The sequence below is a fragment of the Gobio gobio genome, assembly GCF_949357685.1.
Source record: "Gobio gobio genome assembly, chromosome: 9".
Lineage (NCBI taxonomy): Eukaryota > Metazoa > Chordata > Actinopteri > Cypriniformes > Gobionidae > Gobio > Gobio gobio.
The window spans coordinates 47,310,416-47,332,518 of NC_137115.1; the positions used below are offsets into that span (position 1 = coordinate 47,310,416).

The 22,103-nt window shown below is 40.4% G+C and overlaps 2 protein-coding genes across 6 annotated transcripts in view; one reads left to right on the forward strand and one right to left on the reverse strand.

Moving 5' to 3' along the window:
• Positions 1–3,774: 3,774 nt before the first annotated feature.
• rgma (repulsive guidance molecule BMP co-receptor a) lies at positions 3,775–17,251 on the forward strand. The gene is made up of 4 exons (XM_079825594.1): positions 3,775–4,337; positions 6,856–6,971; positions 10,490–11,007; positions 13,994–17,251. Exons 1-4 carry the CDS (start codon positions 4,324–4,326, stop codon positions 14,693–14,695), a joined length of 1,350 nt encoding a protein of 449 aa, XP_079681720.1. The 5' UTR covers positions 3,775–4,323; the 3' UTR covers positions 14,696–17,251.
• Positions 17,252–18,313: 1,062 nt separating this feature from the next.
• chd2 (chromodomain helicase DNA binding protein 2) overlaps positions 18,314–22,103 on the reverse strand; it is a 36,244-nt gene continuing 32,454 nt past the window's right edge. For all 5 annotated transcript variants that reach the window (XM_079825597.1, XM_079825595.1, XM_079825599.1 and 2 more), the window contains one exon: positions 18,314–20,231. In XM_079825597.1, the coding sequence (XP_079681723.1) occupies positions 19,916–20,231 (316 nt within the window). In that variant the 3' untranslated portion in view covers positions 18,314–19,915. The remainder of the gene's footprint in view (positions 20,232–22,103) is intronic.

Below are 22,103 nucleotides of genomic sequence, written 5' to 3' on the forward strand. Positions count from 1 at the left end.
GGGACGCCAGCCTTTACATGCACATGAACTTTAATGACATCCCGTTCTTAATTGTAGGGTTATGGAGTTGGCCCACCCATTGCAGCTATAACAGCTTCAACTCTTCTGGGAAGGCTTTCCACAAGGTTTAGGAGCGTGTTTATGGGAATTTGACCATTCTTCTAGAAGCGCATTTGTGAGGTCAGGGACTGATGTTGGACGAGAAGGCCTGGCTCAAAGTCTTCGATCTAATTCATCCCATAGGGGTTTCTATCGGGTTGAGGTCAGTCATGTTGGAACAGGAAGGGGCCATTCCCAACTGTTCTCACAAAGTTGGGAGCATGAAATTGTCCAAAATGTCTTGGTTTGCTGTAGCATTAAGAGTTCCTTTCAGTGGAACTAAGAGGCCAAGCCCAACCTCTGAAAAACAACCCCACACCATAATCCCCCCTCCACCAAACTGTACACTTGGTCAAATGCAGTCAGGCTGTCAACCACCAAACCCAGACTCATCCATCAGATTGCCAGAAGCATGATTCGTCCCTTCAGAGAACACGTCTCCCCTGCTCTAGTCCAGTGGCGGCGTGCTTTACCCCACTGCATCCGACGCTTTGCATTGCACTTAGTGATGTAAGGTTTGGATGCAGCTGATCGGCCATGGAAACCCATTCCATGAAGCTCTCTACACACGTTTCTTGAGCTAATCTGAAGCCCACACAAAGTTTGGAGGTCTGTAGCTATTGACTATTTACATGCGCTGACCCCGCTCTGTGATTTTACGTGGCCTACCACTTCGTGGCTGAGTTGCGTGTGTTCCCAATTGCTTCCACTTTGTTATAATACCACTAACAGTTGACCGTGGAATATTTAGTAGTGAGCAAATTTCACAAATGGACTTATTGCACAGGTGACAGCCTATCACGGTTCCACGCTTGAATTCACTGAGCTCCTGAGAGCAACACATTCTTTCACAAATGTTTGTAGAAGCGTCTGCATGTCTACGTGCTTGATTTCATACACCTTTGGTCATGGAAGGGATTGGAACACCTGGATTCAAATTTGGAGGGGTGTCCCAATACTTTTGGCAATAGAGTGTATCTAAAAGTCCTTTTCACCTTCTGTTATCCTTTCTTGCTGCTCATGCTGGATTTTTAATTCCAGAGCTGAATGCAAAAGATGCATTCTCCACAACTGCAATGTTAATGCTCAGATGTCAGCAAGCATATGTCAACTGAGCGCATAGCTTTAGCAAGCCTTGTTTGCCCTTGCACCCCCCCTCTTTCTTGTCCTCCGCCAGCTGTGTTTGAGGTGGATGTCCAGTATCCGGCTGTTGTAAAGCCATTCTCTTCACACCAGGGTGGAAGCTTCTCCTTTGAAACTGGCAGATTAATGTAAAGGGGATATCCCTCAAGCATCTGTCAGTGTCAAAGTAGAACATGCCAAAGCATTGAAAATAAAATGTTACCATTTAATTATATGAAGTCAAAGTGAATAGGTTGTCAAACACAAGGTTGTTTATGGTTGAAAACGACCAGCTAATTCTCATGTCCTCTACAGCAGAGGCATGGCCAGACCCTGGCTATAGCACCTAATATATTCAGCCTTTTTGGAAAGCGCTTGGTAGTTTTAATTTTTTATATGTACACTCCAGCAATTTTAATTATATAATATGCATATTTAATCATTTTAATTATTATAAAATGCAATTACTGTTCTGGAACACCCCAAGTGAGCGATGCTTCAAATAATATTTTTGTTTTTTGTTTTTATTATAATGACCGTTCATGAGTATTGAGCTTGAATTATTTTTCTACGTAAACGTGCTAGGCAAATGTCTTTGACTGTCTTTTTGTGTCTCGTGCATGACAGTTGCATTTTTAGAAGTTCCACTTTTAGAAAACACGTCTCACAACTCTTGCATGTTTGTTCTGTTTTTTTTTTCTCTTTTTACTGCCCTAACAACCCCCCTCAAACAGAACGAATTTGCTAAACAAATTTGGCAAACTTGCTGATGTTCTGAATATCAGAATAGGCAATAGGCTGCAGGTATTTTGACAGTAAGATAAATATTGATTAGTTAATATTGAATTACTTATATTTTACACGCAACATTGTCAGTTACTATTTTTGCTCTGCCAATGAAGAAATTACAAAAAAGTAAACACCGAAACAGACGTCTTGTCTCAGAGCAAGTGGTGTTTTGTTCTTGGAAAGAAAAAGAAAAAAAGCTTGAAAATCCACACCAGTATGCACAGACACGAAAACAAAATATTGATAATCATATACAAAAATGTCATAATTATCAAATTGAACAGTGCTTGAAACATTACATGCATATGGGACTGGTATAATGTAGTCAGGTCATAGTAGCATATTTTTCATGTCTAAAAATGATAATGGGGCTTTTTTTTTACAGAACTGTATGGGTTAGAGCAGTGGTTCTCAACCCTGTCACTGCACTGGAAGTTTCTAGTATGCCTAATAAGACCTTGATTAGCGGGTTCAGGTGTGTTTAATTGTGGTTGGAGCTAAACTCTGCAGGAAAGTGGCCCTCCAGGAGCAGGATTGGACACCCCTGGGTTAGAGGGTTTGGCAGCCAGGTCAGACTCAAACCTGCAGGGTCCCTGTGGGCTAACATGTGCTGAGCATGTGCACAGCTCTGACTATTAGGTTTTTTTTTAAAGTCCAAGGCTGAATCCGAAATCACCCCCTATACTAGGGGTAGGCAATTCCAGTCCTGGAGGGCCACTGTCCTGAAGAGTTTAGCTCCAACCCTGATCAAACTCACCTGCCTGTAGCCTTCTAGTAATCCTGAAGACATTGATTAGCTGCTACAGGTGTGTTTGATTAGGGTTGGAGCTAAACTGTGCACTGGAATTGCCCCTGCCCTATACCCTCAAATAGGGCATTACTTGAGGGGACAGCCATTTGTAGTGGTGTCCGAAACCATGGTGGACGTTATCGAGTGCAGTTCTTCTATCCCAGATTGCACATGTTTGCTCAACGGCTGTCTGAATTCACTCACTCGTTTCCATTCACTCCTTCAAGTGAACTGTATTAGTGGACTAAAGTAGTGATTGAGGGTTTAGGCGATTTCAGATTCAACCCAAGTGTCGCTCCTAACTGGGTTTCTGTGTGTGGAAAAGGGTAAGTGGAAAAACCTGAACTGGAGTAGAATGATTGCTTGGAGAGGGGGAGGAAAAATCACTATCACTCCACTCCACTTATATACACTGTTCCAGGCTAGATTTCAGTCTGTGTGTTGCTTGGTACTCAAAGCTTGATGCTTCTCAGACTATTTTCGTTTAACGTACAATAGGAACTGACAGGTCAATTTTCATTGATTTGTTTATTTTTTGCCTAAAACATGTTGTTTGTGTTTATAGAACTGTTGTAAAAAGACTAAACCACACTCGCAATATCAGGTGATTATTTTGAATGTAAATTTCATGGCCACATTCAATTCATTAAAGTTTAAGCTGCCCAAATTTCCTATTAATGTTACAATCCATCAAGCAGTTGGATAGTTTTTAACAACAGCACTCTTTATACTTTCCATCAATGTACACAGTTAGATTGGTAAATTACTTTAAGTTGTAGCACTTAGATATGGAAAATGTATCTAAAAGTTTGAGACACAACGCCAATTACATGTTTAAACAAAATGTGTTTTTTCTAATGCAACTACATTGTAACTTTAACAATGCATCATGCATTAAATTATTTAGTGCTATAACAATGAACTAAACAATTCAACGCTGAGGTTCATATAGGCTATTTCAGGCTTGGTTTAACAGACATAGCCCTGCATTGACTATGACAGTGTGGGGAGTTCGAGACTGCAGCTCTGATCATTGTGCCTCACACTTTCAAACTCGTCATTTCACAACACCGAGGCGAGGAAACGAGCCAGCGCTATCAACACTGCTGCCCCGAGGGCTCTTCCTACTCAAGTCCTGAGAGCCACAGAGGAATCTGGGAATACTACCGCAAAATGAAGAACACTATCGATTCGAAAACATTTCCGAGGTTCTCTTTTTTATCGTTTGTGTCTCGATAAACTGGTTGACGGATCATACCTTCAGTTTGCAGATCACGGCACCGATGAAAATAACATCAGACACCGCAGCGAGATAAAGACCTATCTTGCCTTTAAAAAATATCGGAAGAGGGGACATCATGCAAGGACGACAGCAGTGCTTCACCCATAGTTTTACATCGACTTAAATAAAACATTCGGATTACTGACACAACGCACGCCTGCACGCGCTTCAGTCAGATTCGACCCACGAGCTTCATCCCGGTTCCGCGCAGAAACTCAACCCAAAAGTGTTGAAGAGCTCCATGCATTCACAAAGGTGGGTTCCCGGTTATTTCTTGACGAACAACTTGTACAATTATTTTTTAAATAGCCTGCAGTGGTTACTTTAATGTGAAGACTTCTTCTCATTAAATGCTATTGCCAATATTACACCGCCCGCATCACATCGTAAGTAGTAGGCTACGTGTTTTGGCTTCAAGAATGGTCGAAAAAGTAGGCTAAGATTGCATTTTTTGTAATAATTAGAATAGAAGAAAAGAAAAACTAGGTTTTTAGATGTCATGCTACTATCATTGTTATTTTGCTCTGAAATCATACACGCTTTTTAATGATCAATTAAACTCACAAATGGTTAGACTACATCTGTGCTGGGTTCACAACACCATCTACATCTTCTCATTTCAGATTCATAATATGCCATATTTTGGCTTTACGTCCATTCAAGTAATTTTCTCCAATCTGAAATGAAAATGTAGACATCACATTTGAACTGTAAATAATATAGGCTAGTGGTTCTTTCCAAACCTTATGCGTGAGGAGGACGCATCTCTGGAGATATCATTCATTCTCAACCACTGTGCAAGCGCCATCTGTTGGACTGCAACAGCTGACCACTAAAAACACAACCATTACATATACCCACATTCCCTCTTCTTCTGTGTGACCTTTCAATTACCTTGACCTGTCAGAATCTCTGCAAGACTTTTATGATCAGATTGCTTTAATTATTAGCTTTTATACTTTATAGATTGGAAGCATCCTTCATCTTAATGTCATTTATATTACGCATTTTATAGGGTGAATTCAGGTCTGGACACTTTCAATAATTCACATTTCATAGCAGCGCATCTTGTTGAGGAAAGGTAAATGCAGTGCCGGTGATATAAAACGTGTTATTGTTAACTGGTGTTACATCACATATTGGCTAAGATGCTTTGAAAGCCCTGGGCTTTGATGACAGTGATGTTGCATAAGTCGATGCATTTATATTGAAAGAGACAGACCACTGTCTAGCAGGTGAGCATACAGTGTGCTGTTGCAGTTTAGTTGTGGGTGGGCTTCTCTTCCATTTCTGATTTGAAGTAGGCTTGGACAGAAGCTTCTGTCCCTTCTGTTTACTTCCTATAACCAGTCTGCTGTTTATCACAAATGAAGCATATATTCCCAATGCAATTTTAATCAGAAACGGATTCTCTCTTTTGTATTTAAATTATGTTTTATTAACCAAGTTCGGAAGGAACACTTTCAAATGATCTATCCAATGTGTATATACACATTTGACTCGCCTATGTTCCTCAACAGTTTTCTGCATCCCTCTACCACCCCAACCTTTACTCTTGGCTGATTCCTATCACAGCTAGGGATAAGGGGGTGAGTAGACTACTCAGGGTTCAGGCCAAAATACAGAGATCGGAGCCCTCTCCTCGGACATCACACCAAATACGCATACTCTTTCACTCCATCTGATTATTTGTAAGCGTGAACTTGTGAAATGAGCCTTTAACTGCTCCTGAGGGTCACTGTCTTGCAGAGTTTAGTTCCAACCTCAATTAAACAGACCTGAACCAAAGTAATCAAGGTTTTCAACAAATTAATTAAATGAATAAATAACTTGTAAAGGTTTTTAAAATCTTTCTTTTCCTGATCACAGTAAAGTAACAATACTTTATAACAATGAATAAAGTAAAAAAAAATTATGATAAAAGACTGATTTAATATTTCAGTTTATTTGGAAATGTACTGTTAACCTATATGAGTGGGAAATCATAGCCCTATTTTGAAGAAAAAATATGGCTTCCGTGACTACCTAAATGTTTGATTTATATGAGACAGAGCCATTTTTATGTATTATCTTAATTTTGCATATACTAAGAATAGACTATTTGATTATAATAAACAGCTCGGGTCAACATGGTCCATGCAAAAAAGTACAGTTTGTACTTTCGTTTAGTGAAATACACAAACTAGACCTTAAATAATTGTTTGTGCACAAATGGCGTTTAGTAATTAGGTGAATTTGTATAAGACTCAAATAAATGTTAATTTTTGCCATGCACTGGTAAAATATAAACTATGTTGTTAACTTTTTAAATTCAGGCTACATCTTGATTCCGTCATAACTGAAAATGCACGCACCCGCGCAGGAAAGTATTATTTACACATTAGCTGTGTATTAAAGAGTAACCAGTATAGTGTGCTTATACTTTCTTGAGTTCGCAGCCTACATGGCAAACGGGTAAAGTACTTTTTCAAAGCAAAGGCGTAATTTGAAACTAGTGAGGGGTTGGTGGAGAAACAGTGACTTCTTATTGGTGCACTTCGCAGTGTAGGCTGCACCCTCTTGACACTAGCAAACTCGAAGATCGATGGCACGTTTCTTGTGAGGGTTAGGAATGTGTGAACACGGAGAATACCTGACAAAAGCGGCGATATTTGTACGACGGAAGGGCGCGCGGCATGATCTCGGGGTGTTGCGTTTCTTCGGCAACTTCTAATCGGACGGAAGTTGCAGCATTGCTCTAATTCGCATTTCTTTACATTGCTGGTGTGAATAGGGAGAGGAGAGGAGCGCTGTCCCGTGCTGGATGGATGGTTATGGGGAAAGGAGCAGGACCATCGGCGCTACAAGTCTGCCAGTTCCTAGTTCTGTTTCTCTGTCTGTTTCCAGCAGGTAAGAAAACCCATTTATCGTTTTAAGACTGGAAATGATGATGCGTATGTTTCTTGGCATTTAATTGTCGAAGTACTGACGTAACCTATCATTTGTAATCGCTACAAAAACAAGCCGACAAACTGCTTTTGTTACTTAGCAGCGAAGTAAATGCAGTTGGGTGTATTTTGTTTAGTCATGACCCAGTTACGTCTAGTGAAAGTTATTTAGCATCCAAAACATCTCGGTGTGCATTCCTTCATTATGCACGCTCGAATAATGTTGTTGTTTATCGCTTTCAAGTTTGCACTACTCATAATGCGTTTAAATTGACGGTGCTAAATGTCCACCTTAAGCCTTGCGCATTAAAAAGATGCGAAAACAAGTGTGTGTAAAGCTAGACTGATATTTTGTAGTTGTTTTATAGCCATTGTTTGAACCGCGCGATTAAAGCGTAATGGTCCGACGGTTCGGTTCGATTCTGCAGCGCTACCGCAGTGTTTCCCACAGCTCTGCCGGAGACGTGCTGTTTTGTTTGGGGGAGGGGAAGCAAACCCTCCACATCTATAACATGCCTTGGACTTGTGGAGGCAAAATTTCCAAAAACGATTTCACAGTAGAGTCAGTTTTCAGTATAGTAAAACATGGTTCTTAAATGGCACAAAAATGTTGCAAGGCAACTCCATAGATATTTTTTATTTAGGTGTGCGGTTAAATTGAATGTGAATTTACAATACTGTAGGCTAAATACTAGGTAAGTTAGTACTACATGGACTTCACGGTGAACAGTAACTGTGAAGACCGAAAATTGCAGTGTGTTGTAAAATCACAGACATTATCACTGTCTGCACTACACTACACACTTGTGTTTACAGATTAGCTGCAATATTTTCATGTCCACAGTGCGATACTGGCACTTAAGTTCCCAGCCTACACCGTACTGTATTATGCAGTTGCTGTCACTTTAAGTAACTTGTTTCGTAATGTTCAGTGTTTTATCTAAAATTATTTATTGTCACCATTATTGAGATGTTTCTATAACAAGTATTGATGTCTGTGCATGTTTGGTTGACAACCTCTAAAATCCTAAAAGTTTACTAGAGGTCATAACTACTCAGCTCAACACAATATTGCAAAAACCTCCCCCTTAATTGTTATATAGTAACATATAATTAAAACGATCGTAATATAATAGGATAATAACAGATAAATGACAGAGCCTGCATTGATTTCACGGTAAAGTTCCTAATACAGTTTTTCTTTTTAAGGAAATTACTGTTTAAGCTTGTAAAATCCTGCACTGTATATGTGTGTATATATATATATATATATATATATATATATATATATATATATATATATATATATATATATATATATATATATATATATATATATATATATATAATACACACACACACAAACAGGAAAAGTACTGGCAGCTTATTACCTGGATATTATCGCAATATCCGCAATGAAGTGCAAAAAAACAAAACATAAAATTTTGTCAAAGTAAGACTATTGTGCCCTATTTTTATGGACTTTGTTTAGAGTGTGGCATTTTTACAATGTAGCATATATTAAAACATTACAAATCTAATGTGTGGAAGAGTGTCACTCTCACATGATTATGGGTCAGCAGTGTTTTCCAAATGTGATCAATTCCTGTATATCTCATTATAATGGAATTTGCAAGTGTTGTTTTGATCTGTCAAGGTTCTGGTCAGTTGCAAGTAGTGCCCAGTTTGATTTCACACCCTGTGTCCCATCTTCTTTCAAGATATTTAACGGCAAACAAAAGGCAATTATGCAAGCGCTAGTCACTGACATCTTAAATTAGCCTATTGTCTCTTATCAGATGGTCATAAATGGCTGGTAGGTGGAATACAACAAAGATTGGTGCATGATCATTTGGAAACGAAATTGTGTTTTGGCATGCCTTTGCGTTTTATTAAATGAGAGAGATCATCTTTAAATGATGGAAAACCACATGATTCAAAAGCCTTCGGATTTCAATTCCGCTCTTGTAATCCGAGGAAGGGGAATGTGCTTGAAATTGCTTTTGCCTTTGATTACGGCCTTTTGCTCTGGACAGGTGGCTATCTCATATCCAGTTTGACCTGTGGAATGGTGAGACCTACTCTGTGTTCCACCCATTGGTCCTGGAGCCAGTTTCTCTCCAGAGATCCTGTTTCTTTAAGGCTGTCCTCAGCCCCCCTTCCCTCCTGCCCTGCATGGCTGATGAAACTCTACCTAATCCCTTTACACAGGGCTAATTTATGACTCTGCTGGTTTCTTCTCAATGGCAAATTGCATTGTCTTCATTCAGAGTCCTAGGACTACACCCTCCCACGCACACATGCGCGCACGCACACACACACACACACACACACACACACACACACACACACACACACACACACACACACACACACACACACACACACACACACACACACAAACAGCTACCCCCTTCTGTTAAAGCCCTAAGTGATTTTATTTTCAGATGTGCATTTGCCCTCGGTCACTGACACCCATGGTGCTGTACTCAAAAGCCCCCCCACAATCTGCTTAGCAATGCAAAGAGACAGCACAAGGTGTGAACGAGTGTGAATTTGATGCGAGATGATTAGCACTTCTAAATAATAGTTCTTTTGTTGGTGCGAATGTCAGTTTGAAGGCTTCCTTCCAGTTTGTCTTAATGCTATTAATTTGTGTTGCACCTTAAAGTGTGAAATTGCTAGATATTCAACTGGGAGCTTGGAATCAGCATTTTTTGATAAAGCATTTACTAATATAAAGTGATGTCATTCACGGTGAGGTAATGAAGTTAGATAAGCCTGTCGAGAGTTCATTACTTTGTAATGATGCCTATTTAGATGCTTATTGCTTTACGTTTTGTATTACAATAGCTCTTAAGTGCGGAGCTTTTCTCCCCTGTGATATAGACATAATACGAATATCCCATTAACATTTTGAATTTCACAAAGTCAACAAATGTTGATTGGCCTGCTTCAAATTTTTTGTTTATTTTTTGAAAAGGCAAAAAGACAACAATAGCCTTGCTTTATACTACATTTAGAGCACTTAGACTTGATGGAAGTTGGCAAAACACCGAAACTTGGAACTTGTTTGGAATGTTGTTTTTTTTATTACTGGTGGAATTAAAGCCTCACTTTGTCCAGATGTAGAGAGAATTCATGTGTTGTTATGAGGGCCTTGAGCAACTGGCATTCATGAACATAACATAATAAACTGAACTTCATTTAAAAGTTGGTACTGAAATAATTGAAATAAAAAGTATTGCTCTATGAAACACGCATAAAAAGAGCGAAGAGTGGTTGTCACATTGAATATAGGAAAGAAAAACAGTCTATTCTTGATTAAAAAGATAAATGAGACATAAATGTTAGTTTTCAACTTAAAAGCTTAATCAGTTTTGTCAGCTACTTTGGTTGAGGCTTATTCAATTTCAGCTTTCTGTAAACTTGGTTTGACCATGCCTGTGTGTTTATGCCATCTCCTCTTTTGCATTACAGCAACTCTGCAGTGTAAGATCCTCAAGTGTAACTCCGAGTTCTGGGCCTCCACCTCCAGCTCTGGCCCAGAAGAGGAGTTCTGCACCGCTCTGCGAGCATACAACAACTGCGTCCGCCGCACCGCCCGTACATGTCGGGGTGACCTGGCCTACCATTCAGCCCAACATGGTATAGAGGATCTTATGAGCCAACACAACTGCTCCAAAGAAGGGCCCACTACCCCGCCTCGTCCCCGCACACCCCCGCCCCAAGTACAGCCACCACCCCAACCGGACATCCACGTTCCCTCTGATGGCCCAGAAGTGTGCCATTATGAGCGGAGTCTACCACGTAATGCTGCGCATCCCAATTACACTCATTGCGGCTTTTTCGGGGACCCACATCTCCGCACATTCAACGATGACTTTCAAACCTGTAAAGTTGAGGGAGCCTGGCCACTGATTCACAATAAGTACCTGTCTGTGCAGGTTACGAACACTCCTGTTGTGCCTGGATCTTCCGCTACGGCTACTAGCAAGGTAAGGACCTCATTTCAGCAGCTGCTTTTCAACTAGCTCAACCTAGGGCTGTGCAATTAATTGAATTTCGATTTCGATTTTGGCTCCCAACGATCACCAAAATAGTACAATCGAGAAAAAACTATTATTTTGCCATGTTCAGTTTTGCAAGAACACTCTTATTTTGTCTTGCGTTCTGAATGAAACGCGCACGCGCACATCCGCCCCTCCCGAAGCCACAAACTCTCTCAGGTCGTGAGTCTCGTGACTCGTGTGCATATCATCTGCAGGAATTTAAAAACTCGGCGCGAGTAAAGATGGCATAAGGAGGGCAGTTACAGCAGCGTTTGGTGAGCAAAAAAGACAAAACCAACTCCGTTGTCTGGGAACAGTTTGGCTTCGAGGAATCAGACGACGAGTAGAAACATGCTACGTGCAAGATTTGCTACATGGTAGTGGCTGCAACGCAAGGGAACACAACGAATTTGTTTAACCACTTGAAAATTAAACACAGAGTGACCTATGACAATCTAATAAAGAAACAAAAACTGACGAGAGCAGGGGTGCCGTGTAAACGTCCTTTTTTTTTCCATCATATTTTTCAAATAATACTCTCTTTGTAAACTTTGTTCAATGCATGCGAGTGCTGCCATATTTTCGAATATGACCAGTCATTTTTGCCGTCATCACCCACGAATGAGAAGTAGCGCGCGCTGTGAGAAAATGTGTCTCTGTGCACTCATCCGAAAGCGCGCACACGTCTCACAGCGCGCAAATATTGAGTTCTCTTTCAAGTCTTGCTCTTGAATGGACAAACTCACACAAAACGTATGTCAACGTCCATCTTGATGAGTATCCTAGCAGACATAGTCTGTATATGCCTTAAGTAAACTTTATACAGTCGATTAAGACGACGCATATCCGAGCATTAGGTCTTAAAGGGGCAGTAGCCTTTACTGTCGTCTGTTTAATGTCAAACAACAAAAGACAAGGACATCACTCACTGCTCTTGATTTAACAGCTTTTGTAAGTTTAATGGGATTAATCTACATTATTCTACGTTATTTTACATTTGATACATTTCTGTACCTGAAAACTAATGTTAGACGTACCTGAAAAGCATATCTAGCCGAACCATATTGTTGATCTTATTTATTTGTGGTTATCATTTTTACTTGAATACTTTTATACTTTGATTTGAATATATGTTATATTATTTATTTTAATAGTTCAAAAAGTACAACAAATGTTACAATGTCAATTGAATTGTTGAAAGGTGTCTTTTTAATAAATGCAACACATTCCCAAAGTCATGTGAAATAATCGTGTTACATAATCGTGATTTCAATATTGACCAAAATAATTGTGATTATGATTTTTTTCCATAATCGAGCAGCCCTAGCTCAACCTATAAGGAATTAGTTAATGGTGAAAGTGCGGTTTCACCAGTGGGAAGAGAAAGCAGACTTCTTAAGTACAGACTCTAGTTAGCATTTGGATCTGTTCCACAACAGATGGAGATGTGATAAGAGGGAGAATTGACGCAAGTCTGATTAGGAATGTCAGCAACAAAAGAGAGGTAATAACGTAGAATGTTACCAGGCGCAAGTTCCATATTTGTTTTATTTATTTACTGATTTTTTGGACAGTCAAGACTAATGTTACTATATTCCTTGCCATTATTTGTGTGTGATTTAAGAGTCTTGTTGTTTTAACTAAGTGCCCAGTCCATACAGGAAACTGCTGATATTTTCTCTGCATTAGTTGGCCCTCATACCTCATAAATTATCATTGTTTTGCTTTACGGCCCATTGGACAAACTGGGGAGCTGCCTTAGAATTGGCCAGCTGTGGAGCCTAAGGTGAAAGCACAGGACTACAAGTTTATGTCTGATGTCCTTTTGCCTGCTGCAATTTTCTGACCAGGGTTAAATGTTTTTCAGAGTTTTTCCTCGTGGCAGAAAAACACAAGTACTTTGTACTCAGTCGCATTAAGAAACAGAGCAATTTTCTGCCATCAAAAACCTCTAATGATTCCTCATTAAGTAGAATGACCCACAGTTTATTCTTGTAGGAAGGGAAGGGATCATGATATTTTTCTTAAAAAAACGTCAGTGGCTCAGAGACAAAAGCGAAAACGGGTCTGCAGGCAGATGAGCAAACAAGACATTCCTTGTTTTATTGATAGCTTTAAACAAGCTCTTGCCGTCCTGCGAAAACAAGCCTTGGGTGGGTGATGTTAACAGGGGGCAGATCACTGCACCATTTGTGATTATAGAGCGGTCTGGCTCAACTGAGTCTCCACTCGGACACAGACACTCACTCATATGCATCATTTGCAAGATCAGAGCAGCCTGGACGTCCCGAGGTCACACATGTGTCAGCAGTCCATTGGCCCCCTAATGGCAGCTTGCTGGAGGAGTCAGAGGTAGGAGCAGCCTTCTCTAATTAGCCCCTGTGCAGGCTGTGCTCTCTAGCTGGCGCAAGTCCACTCCCTGGAGCTGAATCCGGGGTTCACAGGCAGGCTCTGAGCAGCATGAATGGATTGTCTTTGTGTCTGCATACTGAGGCCTGCTGTAACATAGACTGGACCTGTGTTTCTCCAGAGTGCGTTTACATTGGCCCCCTGTATCTTGAGCTGCTGCTGAAATGTGACATTACGAAAGCTTCTGGGACTGGAGGGTCTGCACTACACAGTCCTCTGGTTTTATAAAGACAAGGCTCAGTTATGCAGAATAGAGTAGTGATCATCTTTTGCCATATGCAGCGGTGCATAACACTATGTATGGCTGCTGTTGGCTCGTTTTGACTGAACAAAAATTGCATTTAAAATGTTGTATACTTTGTTTTCTATCAATTTTTCTCTTGAATAGCACCGATGTTACAATTCAGTTAATGTTTATTTTTCTGTTCCTGGCTTTTAATGTATTTTTGTTTTTGTTGATCTTAATATGGCACAATTTAAACAATCGTTCTTACTTGTTCTCCCTCTCACTTCTTTATCACAGCTAACAATCATCTTCAAGAACTTTCAAGAATGTGTAGACCAGAAGATGTACCATGCTGAGACTGACGAGCTTCCAGCTGCATTTGCTGATGGTTCAAAGAATGGAGGTGACCGCCATGGGGCCAACACCCTACGTGTGGTAGAGAAGGTGCCCGGACAACACGTGGAGATCCAGGCACGCTATATCGGCACCACTATTGTAGTTCGGCAAGTTGGCCGCTACCTCACCTTTGCGGTGCGGATGCCAGAGGAGGTCGTGAATTCGGTGGAGGACCAGGATAACCAGGATCTTTACCTCTGCTTGCATGGTTGCCCTGCCAACCAGCGAATTGACTTCAGGACCTTCAGAGCGCGGGTGGCAGAGAGCCACGGCTTAGGCAGGGGACGGCCAGGTAGTCCTACCCATGGCTTCACTCATCAGTCAGCCATGGCCAAGTGCAAAGAACGTCTACCAGTGGAGGATTTGTACTTCCAATCCTGTGTTTTTGACCTGCTATCTTCTGGGGACATTAACTTCACCCTGGCGGCATACTATGCCTTTGAGGATGTTAAAATGCTCCACTCCAACAAAGAAAAATACCACCTCTTTGAAAAGGATACAATATTCAACTCTGCTTCCGAAAAATTAGGTTTTAGTTTCCTAGTCCTCATCAGCCTTGTCGTCGTACAGTTATGGACTGACTCGTGTTCCATTTGTCTGTAGTCCCCATTGGACATCCTTGTTAGATGGTTGTAAGAAGCTGTATGCATGTGAAATGCTGCTCTCACTGTGTTGTCTTCCATCTACCAGAGGCTGGGCTTCTCAGCTAGAGCCTGAGCATCTGCAGAGGGCTTTCACACTTGTGTGTCTTGTATCACGCCGTGGACTCATCTCTCCTTATCATCACGTACGTTCATTCATCAGGCCAGAGCAGAAGCGTTCCTGGAGATCCACCCATCTCTGCAGTCATCCTACTGATCTCATAACTGCTCAATGACAGAGGAGGCACTGCTGAGAGGTCAGATTAAACCGTCCTTGCTCTCACCAGAGTGACATGCCACTGGCAAGAGAGAGAGAGAGGGATGATCCTTTGCAGAAAGAAGAGTTTGGAGATGGTCTTCAGTTCACTTGATGCCAAGTGAGAGGTAAAGTAAGTCTCCCGGAGCCAGGTCGAAGGACATGACAGGAGCTTTTATTAACGTCTCCAAACGATGGAGGGCCAGCAGGAGTTCGCTCTTTGAAGAAGCTCCAGCTTTGGAAAAATTAGCTTTCTAGTGAAAGCCCCCTGGCCTAGGCTATGTCAGACTAGTAAGTCATGTTGTCTACAAAGAAGATTAATAGGCCATAACATCAGGCCTTTTGTATAGTTTGTGTATGTGTGCGCAAATGAAAGATGTGTTATTGTGTGGGTGATTATATGAATGCTTGTCTGTGTGTGTGTGTGTGTGTGTGTGTGTGTGTGTGTGTGTATGTGAAGTGTTTCATAAAAGCTGTATATTGCACCCAGGGTCCTAATGGAGCTCTGGTGTGGTGGTTTGTGGGTCAGTAAGAAGGTTTACTGTCTGCCAAGAGCTCTTTCCTACAATATATATATAAAAGGGGTGTCAGCCAGACTTCAAACTACACTCACACTGCTATCATTTTGAAAAATATTTATTGAATTCACTCCATTGTCAAATTGGGTGTTCGAATTCAGCCTGAACAAATTTGTAGGCACATAGAGAATAACTTTACTTTATTCACAAAGTAAGAAAAAGTCAAAAAAGAAATAATTCAAGCCATACAATGGTGTGGCCCAAGACAGAGTTGTCTTTGAAAATAGCAAAATTGCCTCAGATAAACGTCGTCATTTTGCAGTAGGTATCCGGGAGAGAGCCAAGCTCCTCCATACAATATTTGCCGTTTGAGATGGGACCCACAAGGCAGATCCATCAATCATCCTTACTGTTTCTTAAAGAGCAACGCCTTGCTCTCCATTTCAAAAGGGTGTCGACGTGGCTGTGCTGTAGGCCCCGTTTAACTCGCGACTCTGTAGATCTGTGAATTTATGGCGGAGGCGTTTTGCCAAAGAACAAGCCATGGTGCCAACAATTTCCCAAACAGCTGAATTTTCTCTTTCTCATGGGGCCTTTGTGGTTCACTTAAGTATTTAGGCTCAAACCAGATGTCCTGATTGTGTATAATATTGGAAGGTGCTGCTAACTACAGTATGGTGGATGGACCAGGAGACATTGAGAACATCTGCCATGCATTTCTTGTGACATTTGAAATGAGGGCATTCGCTCTTCAGCTATTAGCAGGCTCAGGATTACTGGCACTCAGTATTGTAAATAGCTGTAGTAGTATTGGCAAGCTAAAGTCACACGATGCATAGCACCACTATTTTGAAGAGAGAAACTGCACCCGTGGCCAAGTAATTGTTTTATAGGCCATGTTTAGAGACTGTCGGAAAGGTCTTTGTGGAAGATGAAGCCCTCAGAACATCATCATGCCATCTGTCACAGTTGTCTCTTATCAGTGTTTGATTTCTCTTAGTAAAAAGTTTGAACTATGAAATTGTTTTAGATATTAATTATACGTAAAGAATCCTTTGAGAGACTTCACAGTAATTTATTATTACACTGTAAAGTTTTGCGAGCCTTACTACTGCTAAGAAAGGTTGTGTCGGTGCAGTTCATGGCTTTAAAGAGACATTTGAAAGCATACAAAATGATTGTAATGACTTTTGTGTTTAAGTGTGCTTGTGTTGTCAGTGCTTTTCGGATTTATATGTGTAATGTGACGTGTATATAAGTTTGTGTGATTTGGCAAATAATATTTTGTGCTGTTTTCTGGTACATCAGAGGGTGTAGTGAAATTTACCTTTAAGTTTAAAAGGATATTGTGTACACAAACGCCACAAAAACAAGATAAGGGACTTACAATCTAATTGGGAACAAGAGCAAAAAGGAGACGTCATGTTCCTAAAGTAATTAAATACTAGGTAGGAAACGTGTGACTTGCGGTGTTCATGTGTTGTTTGTTACAAAAGCACTTTATGTTTTATTCTCTTTAACCTAGCTCTTACATGGTTTTAACTTGATGGTGAAAAAGGTTATCAGACTTGTAACGCTAAAGAAAGGTGAATGATAACGTTTTCAAATGTATTAACATTTAACATTGAATTATGGGAGATACCAGACAGCTTAGTCTGTTTTTGTATGTAGGACTAAAGCGGTGCCACACACCACCTGTAAATACTGTAAATTATTTATTGAATAAAAAATAGTGTCATGTTTTATGTGTGGGTTTTTGTTTTCAACATGTTTCTTGTTTTAATTCATGTTTGACTAGAAGTGACCACACCACAGCATTAGGTTTAGTCCAAGTATGTTGGGCTAAGACTGCCACCTGATGGTATAATAGGTAAACTCAAATTGCTGAACCATTTTAGACTTCAACGGTGACAAATCAATTCATGATTCATTCAACACAAAGTTAGTGTTTGCGCTCTATATAAAACAGCAGAATAAGCTTTTAACAAATAATGAACAAAGATTTAACTAATTTAGACTAATTCGACATTATATGAATCTACAACATTTGATTCTTGTAGATGAGGGACATTACCAGTGCAATACCTTTATATCATATTTATATCGATTCAACTGTTGGCAAAAATTACTTTATGTTAAAACGTGCACCTCACTGCAAGAACGTCCGGTGTGTTTGGTGGATTGGATATGCCAAATTGTAAGTAGATGCGTGTGAATGCGTGTCAGGAAGGGCATCCATAAAACCTGTGCTAAATCAAATGTGTGTATGAAATGGACCCTGCAAATGAGCGGGAATAACGATAGGAATATGGATGATTGTTAAAACGTGCTGAAAAAACGAAATATTGAATAATGTAGTGATTTGAAGTCTCTCACCTCAGCAATTCGCGCCATTCTTCTCGGGTACCCATGCACGCGGCGCTACACGAGTGAAGAGGGCGATGGGTGAAGAAGCAAATTCAAACGTAATTTTTTACTTCCACCATTTTGGGGACTGACCTAAATCACATTAAATAATAATAAATTTAAAAAAAGGTCAACTTGTTGGAAAGTTCTGCATAAACGCCGTAATTGACATTGTAGCCCTTACGAAAATGAACCATCATGGTTTACACATTAAACCGTGGTAACCACAAAAAATTAACCATGCTAGTCTAACCATAGTTTTTGTGGTAAAACTGTGGTTATGTAAATGGTAATCAATTAGCCAAAAAACATGGTTACTACAGCCTAATAAAACCATGGTTATTTTTCGTAAGGGAGGTCCCATAAAACTAGTTATGAAAACTGAAGAACAAAAACAGGGTGTCCATGACGTAGGAAAGTTTAATACATATAGGTCTATAAACATATGTACAGTACAATTAATCTGAACAGTGGCTTTTCACAAATATAAATTACTTTAAATTGGCTTGTTTCAAAGCTTAACATGTCCGTGGAGTGTGAGCAGGAGCTTGGGAGGGAAATAATTAACACATCTCCAGAATTTCATAGCAGATGTGTCCACGTTTCACCAGCTCACTTGCTCTCCTAGTCCTGCTACCGTGATCTTTTGGAATCGAGCACATCACATTGTTCCCCACTCACCAGAGCTGGCTTAACATGCACCTAGTTAAAATTCCATCCTGGCAAATGTTTTGAAATTGTACATAACAGCATAATACTGCACCGTACTGCTAGTCTTCCTTATATCAATCCGGTGTTTGAATCTACACAAGAATAAGGCACAGATGGAGAAAACACATCAAATAAACAATGAATGGTATTTACCAGCATGCCAGTCTGTGAATGTTTTGGCACAAAATCTGGTTCACCAAAAATAGCTTTTGACACCCGCCCACTCCCCAAACACACATCTGTCCATTCATACAGTACTCACATTTCCACTTAAAGGTCAACGGTATCAGTGTTTCAGCACACTCGTACTAAGAAAACAACTCAACAAAACATGAAAATCAGATTCAGGTAATGTCTACCATCACTACATAGTCAAAAACAAGCAAGTACTGTTCTTTTAGTGCAAGAAATAGATGCAACAGTACAAGCACTGACCATAAAGTGGACTTGAGCGGAGCCAAGTGTTACAGTCATAAGAAAACAAAGACAAAGATAGCTTACATGTTATGATTATCTAGTGTTCTGACAAGGTCTACATAGACCCTGAATACTGTTCCGCCTTATTTTCTTCTTTCTTTTCTTAAATAAGGCTACGGTCCTCCAACAGGGCATCTAAGCGTTACAATATTAACAAATGGCGGGTCTGCAATAGCGAAGACACATTTAGCTGATTCAATAATTCCGAGAAAAACAATGAGCAATTGTTGCAGTTTTTGCTCATCACAAATAGTCATACATGATAACAACAAATATCAAAGGACAAAAACGTACGTTATTCCCCCTCAAAATGACGTACAATCACAGGGGTCTGGGTACTGTAGAGAGCAAAACCGAACCCTAACAGCTCAACAGAACAATGAATCAACATCTGAAGGTGCAATTAAAATGATTCCTTTTTTCTCCTCCCACAAAGGCTACTTTCATGAAATAATCCTTTTTTTGCACAAACCAAAATAAAACAAAGACACATCAAAGTAAAGTTTGCTTTGGGGATAGTCCCTTTCTGCTAATCAAACAAAGACCAAATACATGAGGCACTTTCTAACTTAGGCATACTTCAACACTTTATCAAGTTCAATCATAGTCCACAGGACTAACCATGTCTTGTTCTTTCTCCTCAGTCCAAAATGGCAGACTTAACCTTGTCATGAAACCTAGAAGAGAGCGGAGGACACAGCGGCGATAAAGAGGAGTTTGGTGGTGGCAGGTTGCGTCTCCTCCATTTATTGCCTGGGTGGCCTTTCTGCCACGTCCTTTGGCAGCACAGACGTCTCTGCACTACCTATTCACTTCACGTCTTCCTGTTGTTCCAATTAAAGTCCGTCACAGGTTTCTGCTCTGCAGTTCTGTCCAAAGCAGGTGAGATCGGCTCAAGGGGGGATTTCTGAGACTGAGGGGAACGGGGGTCAATCAGGGGTGGGGGTTTTTCTGGGTGGAAGGGGCGGTAGTGATCAGGCCCCATGGGTCCATGGTTTCCAGAGGGTCCCCTGTGGTCAGGCATCCTTCTGAAGTCCTGTGGATGCCCTCCTCCCCCTTGGTGGTAGTTCGGGGAGCGGTACTCCGGGGAGCGGTACTCATCCGAACGCCTCCTCTTTGGGTCAGGATGTCTGAAAACAAAGATACATTTTAGTGCTACAGCTCTTTTGTAAGTGAGAACAGACCATTTTTATGTTGCCTTTAACAAATATAAAGCTACGCCTTCGGTTGAAGCATAGCTACAGGAACAATGTTTTGGTCTTTATGCCAGTTGTAGTGCACCACTGTGCCCATGGTTACAGATGATCGCCTTATCAGTGCAAATGTCACTAGCAACATCAATGACGAAAGACAGATACCTAAAAATCTCTTATGAGGAGGTAAGTAGCTTATTGTTTTGACTTGTTGAAATCCTAATGATAGCCGTTCATATCAGTTAGAAACTTGCCAAGGCAAATAGACCAAAGTAGTAACTATAAACATTGTTTCGTGAACCTAGTCAAAGCACAGCAAATGTGATGCTATGCAAACTTGATCCGTGTTTTATTACGGGTAGCCTGCAGTCGCTTTTCCCTTTTGCAGTTCATTTGTTGTGGTTTCAAGATACTCCCGCTGCATAGAGTGGTAGCCTGACATAACCACACAAAGGGGTAATCAGATTACTTATTTGAAAAAGTAACAAAAAAGGATGTTTTGTTTTAAATTTAAAAGCTATGGATTACTTTACTCGCTACTTGGAAAAAAGTAATGCAAGTAACTTGTTTTCGCATGTATTCATGGGCGTGGTAGTGGGGGGAAAAGTGGACCTGACTACCCAGGGCCCCGCCTAAGGAGAGGGCCCTTTGAAAAGTCTGGAATATATTTTAACATGGAACATGGGGGCCCATCAGGACTGCCTATGCATAGGGCCCAGGATTTTGTGCTACACCCCTGCATGTATTGACTGACAGCTCTCCTGTCCCTATGTTGAGAGAAATCGGGTGTAAGTGCAGAGGCGTTGTGTATGAACATGTTTTTGTAGTTCTAGACTAAATGTGAGCATGCATTTACTCATCTTGAACAAAAACAGATTCTGTATTGCTCAAAATGAATAAAACCGTGAGTTTTGGCCATTAAACAAACAAGTAAGCCCCGCCCAATTAAGAGAAAGTATCATAATGCATTACTTTCCATAAAAAGTAACTAAGTAACACAATTAGTTACTTTTTAGGGAGTAACGCAACATTACTTTTAAAAGTAAACTTTCCCCAACACTGCAGATGAATGATTTCTGGGAAACTGATCCCGACTATATAAATTATTATTATAGGCTTACCATAGTCATTTAGGCTAAGGCAAAAACACGATTTGGAAGATGGTTTTATGATGTACTAGGGGTGTAACAGTACACGTATTCGTACTGAACCGTTTCGGTACAGGGCTTTCGGTTCGGTGCACGCGGTTTCCGAATGCAATCTTTAACAGTCGGCTTGTTTTAAGCGTGGAACACACTTCAATCCAAGTTCCCACACGAACATATTAAATATTCACTCTATTTTATCCCGAAATTCAAACGATAAATCCCATTTGACGCTATTTAATGTGACGTGACTGGTGATAATCACTGATCAAAGATCAAGCTGCCGCGCAACGTGAACGAAATCAATCATCTCTTCCTAAAGAATAAACATGAATGAACATCTGAAGGTAGGTTGTAGAACTGTAATTTTTGAGAAAAATCTAATTCGAACGGATATCAAATATCAAGCAATGTATTCAAATATATTCGAATATCTACGATCTACGAATATCGAATAAAAAAAGTGACAGCCCTAGTAGGTTGAGGATACATTACAACTTACGGTCATGTATCATATGTGGTGTAATCGCTCAATCAGTGTTTCAACGGCGGAAACACCTCATGCTTGTAAACATGTAGCATCACATTTACCTCAGGCAGTCTTTCAGTGTCCACAGAATTGTATTCACTAGAGAAATCAACTCTTTCACTAAATATATGCTCT

Coding starts and splice junctions, on each gene's coding strand:
- rgma (XM_079825594.1), top strand. Junction 6,972..10,489: donor TCTCTGTCTGTTTCCAGCAG/GTAAGAAAACCC, acceptor TTTGCATTACAG/CAACTCTGCAGTGTAAGATC. Junction 11,008..13,993: donor CCGCTACGGCTACTAGCAAG/GTAAGGACCTCA, acceptor TCTTTATCACAG/CTAACAATCATCTTCAAGAA.